The 4,534-nt window shown below is 40.1% G+C and overlaps 1 protein-coding gene across 3 annotated transcripts in view; it reads left to right on the top strand.

The window, feature by feature from the left end:
- Positions 1-3,093, top strand: part of LOC138015991 (uncharacterized) — a 12,672-nt gene extending 9,579 nt beyond the window's left edge. For all 3 annotated transcript variants that reach the window (XM_068863148.1, XM_068863149.1, XM_068863150.1), the window contains exons 4-5: positions 704-1,705; positions 2,512-3,093. In XM_068863148.1, the coding sequence (XP_068719249.1) occupies positions 704-1,705; positions 2,512-2,615 (1,106 nt within the window). In that variant the 3' untranslated portion in view covers positions 2,616-3,093. The remainder of the gene's footprint in view (positions 1-703; positions 1,706-2,511) is intronic.
- The last annotated feature ends 1,441 nt before the right edge of the window (positions 3,094-4,534 follow it).

The following is a 4,534-nucleotide window of genomic DNA, read 5'->3' as shown; positions in this document are numbered from 1 at the left end:
ATTCGTCACTTGTGACTCACTCGCGAGTATCAGTCCCTCACTTTGCGCTGACTTTTCGACATGATTAGCTCATTTGTTGTGTAATTAGCAGAATGGTCCTGTGGTATTTGTATCGCAGTGGCCCACGTTTGATATGTTGACATACGTCGTCGCCGCCATGTTGGTGGACGAAAACAAAAGATCTCTCATTAGCTCCTTTAATGTGTGTCCACCAGCAACTGTACATTGCAGTATTGTTAGCTGTCTCTAGAGATTGGTTGCAAACCACCAATAGATTCTTATAATCGGGTCTGGTTTAAGTTTATTGTTGGTTCTTTATCACTCTGCTCCGAGAGGTTTCTTTCTGCGGATTCTCCAGTTTTCTCCTCTCCTCAAAAACCAACATCTCTAAATTCCAATTCGATCGTGTGCAGGAACTCCCTGAAAACCGCTTTAGGATGAGTGGAGCTTCCTGGGTAAATATTACAGTTATTACTATTGTTATTTTATTATTATTATTATTATTATTATTATTATTATTATTATTATTATTATTATTATTATTATTATTATTATTATTATTATTAAATCAAATCAATCACGTGATTTGAAAACCGCCTCTTAATCAGTGGTAACTAATCGCAATGAACGAGATGCCAAACTACATAACACGAATTTGATTTGAACGCCAGGATTCCGTTCATTAATTTTTTTCCTTTTTTAGGTATCAGCGCACAAATTACTCCTTGTCCAGATGAAATGATTACCATTGTAGATGGAGTGTCTGGAAATCGAACCTGTATGGACTGTTCGTTCTTTTCATGTCCTCCCGGACAGGGCCTGACAGTAAAATGTGGAGACGTGATTACTCCACAAACCTCGATATCGTGCAAACCATGTGTACTCGGGGAAACTTACTCTAATTTAACCGAGCCAGGATCTTGTAGAGATTGTATGAACTGCGGCAAGTATCGAGAGACCAAGGAGGCTTGCACACTGACTTCGAAGGCTGTATGCGGAAAGTGTGTGACTGGAGCGTATCCCGAGGGATTGTTGGGAATCTGCGTCCCTTGCTCCCATTGTTGCAACGACAAAGATGACGTCATTATTGCAGGTTGTCAAGTTCCTGGGGTCCCCGAAAATAAGCGGTGCACTTTTACTCGATCGGAAAAATGTAGCAGTAATATTACAAGAGAGGTTTCGCCTTCAACAACACCGCCCACAACGTTGGCTAAAGCAATGAAATCTCCAACTAGACCATCATCGGTCTCGCATCCCCCGGGCGGGAATAAAACGGAAGAAGGAACAGGCCAAGGTGACGTCCAAGAAAAGCAAACTCAGTTGGAAACGGAAGGAGTGGAAAGTGATCGAAAAAAAGACTCAAGGGAAAAATGGATTATAGGTGGTTGTGTCAGTGTGGCTTTCCTCGCCGCAGTAGTAGCGATCGTAATCCTTGTTCGTCGCCTGAAACAAAGCAGAAGAAAGGACCAGGGAGATCTGATTCAGAACACGCCCCCAGAAGAAGACAAGAATCTGATTGAGAACACCACACCAGAGAAAGACCTGGATCTGGTTGAGACCACAACACCAAAGGAAGACATCGGCAATGAAACAGATGACATCCATCTTAGGTCATCACAAAAGCCTCCAGTGAAATGTATAGAAGTTAGTCCATTGCCATACCCAGTGGAAGAATCTAAGTCAGGAAATATTGCTTCTGAAAAAGGTATTTAAGGGATTAAAATTTTTAAACTGCATTCTTCATAGCATGTTTTTCTTGTCGTCTTTCAATGACAATGTAGTAAACTTCAGGTAGCGGTGAAGAGTATTTTCGCAATTTCTTCGGTCACTCACTTGATGATCAGTGCCTTTAAAATCTCAAGTTACAAAGGAAATACGGGAAAAAAACATGGTTTATGTAAATCCAGCGATAACAACCTCTTTCGGTACAACTGGCACGTGTTTACTTACTCGGGCGGGAATTGCCGGAATGAATGAATGAAACAGGCGTAGTTCAAAAGACTGGTGCGCGTCTTTGACACCCAGACGTCGCAAGTTCGATTCTCAGCGACTTTAAGACCTCTTTCGATTTTCCTTTGAGTTCTGTAGCTGTAGCTTTAAAAATACCCGCAAAATGAAGCCCTGACAGCGGGAGGGGGATAAAGGGTGCGCTGTTGGCTTCCATTGATACCAACCTCGTAGCTGAAGGAACTACCGATTTTAAATAAAGTGACTTTGGGAGCATTCGATTGGGAAATCCTGATTTAGATCTTAAAATTTGGATCTTCGGATTTGCAACCGAACACAAAATCTGAAAACGGAATTTGTCGCGGATTTCACTAATTGAAATCCTTCCTGACATGGAGTTCCAATTAGTGAAATCGACCAGAAAATCCGTTTTCATATTTTGTGTTCGATTGGAAATCCGAAGATCCAGATTTTAAGAACTAAATCCGGATTTCCCAATCGAACGCACCCTTTACCTTTTATGGATGAATGAATGGGGCTCAAATTTGGAAATTGTATTTTCAGGAATGAAATCCACGAGCTGTTCGAAAGAACATAGCCCGGCGAAACAAGGCGAGGCAGCTCTTCAGAAGAAAACTGAAATAAACATCAAGATTTTAACCCAGTAGAGATCCTGCTAGAGTATGAACATGGCCCTTAATCAGCAAAACGCTGCGCTCACTCGTGAAATATTTTTTAATATATGCTTTCTTTTATCCCGGCTCGCTAGCGTTTTTTGAAACTCTGAACTCGCTTATAGGCCACGTTCGACATATCAAGATTCACACATTGCTAGGAGTCTTCCTGGTTAAATTTGAATATTATTTCGTTTAGATATCTCCCTTGAGACTTGTGGCACAAAGAAAACAGAACTGAGCCGTGAAATTTGAGCATACAGCTTCGTAGCCATGCTTGAAGATATATCGAACCCGGTCTATTGTATTCCTTGCACGATCCCTGATTTTGCATTAACTAGATGCTTCTGTGAAGCATACACTGGCTTGCCTGTGGTACGTGCTACAGAAAATCAGAAGGCACTGAATTGTGTTGTATTGAAATACAGCATTCCAGTCTCTGAAGAATAACAAATAAAAGAGAAGCGAGAAACATTGGCTTCTGCGCTGACATGTTGATAATTTTCAAGTTCCCTCACAACTTCTTTTCACCACAAGTGTGCCCTATGAGCATCCGAAAACTCTGTAATACTAAACTTCACTGAAGTCAAGCCCTGTTTCGCGGGGTTAGTGTTGGGATGGGAGACCAAAACAATAAACCCCTCATAAAAAACAGAAACATCTGACCGAAAATACTATTAACGCTAACAAATGCTGATGATAAAAAAGCAAATAAATATTGATACACAGTTTTCAGAAAGAGCAGAAGGAAGTTTCCCGGACGGTCGATCGAGAATAAAATATTTACGACATGAAAACAACATTAATTTTGAACCTTGAATATAGATCGTTTTCACTGTCACGCAATAAAAAAAATAAATCAAAAACTATCCAGTGCAAAACGCTAAGAAATTGTTATCTTATAGAAGATAAAGAAATAAGACACTTATCCAAGTTTTAGGCCTCTGCGTTTCCCCAAACTTCAGATATTCGTCGAAATGTTTCGCAGGCCGGAAAATAGTGTAAACATCTGGAACTGACTTTGGCTATCTAGGCGACTGATTATCACTACTAAAAAAACAAGCATTTACATAAGCACTTTTCCTAATGCTCTAACTTCTAAAAGGGCTCAAAATCATGAGATAAGTATATATTTTTCAACAAACTTGATCGTAGCTTTGTGTCATGCACCTACATAATCCGGAAATTCAAAATGCTCTGGTTTCCAAACGAAGCACGCTATTGAGCTGTGAAATTGTCAACAGATATAGATATGCCGCCTCCTATGCCTGATGAGGATAAAAACTTTGGTGGATCTTTAGTTTTAGATTTTGGAAGGTGATGACGTCACGTGAAAACGATCTATAGAATATAAAAAGTTACGATCAGCGACAAACATTTTGGGAGAAATTTTGCTACGTTCAAGTAAATTGCAAAATCGAAAGTGACATGGCCGGAATTCAGCGGGCGCCGTGATTATGTTACCGCGGCATGTTTACTAGCCAAACAGTGAAGCATCTGTGTCAAATGATGGCAAGATACCGGGTTTTTGTAAGTTTCTTTTTCTGTCAAGTGTTATAAAGTTTGACAATGAAATGAGCGAAGTCAAAACAAAGATCACAATCGCCCAACTCTTGTTTATGCAAAGTCAAAATTTACTCTCCAAGACGCGTACGACGTTATTTATCACCAGGTAATTCCATCATTTTGGAAATAGCAGCTACTTTATTATTCATCTGCGTCACAAGTTTTCACTGATTTTGGGCCTCATTTTGTTGAAACTCAAGCACGCTTCCAACAGGCCTGTGAACCCTTCCTGCTTACAGAGCAATACTAAAAAACCTCTCCCATATCACATTTGAACCTTAAGCTCGAAAATTCAATACACAACATGATATTATAATTCACAAAGGCAGAAAATACCACAGAATCCT

This window comes from Montipora capricornis, chromosome 9 (assembly GCF_036669925.1).
Source record: "Montipora capricornis isolate CH-2021 chromosome 9, ASM3666992v2, whole genome shotgun sequence".
Taxonomy (NCBI): domain Eukaryota; kingdom Metazoa; phylum Cnidaria; class Anthozoa; order Scleractinia; family Acroporidae; genus Montipora; species Montipora capricornis.
The sequence above is the reverse complement of the archived record's forward strand: the minus strand, read 5'-3'. Positions and strand labels throughout refer to the sequence as shown.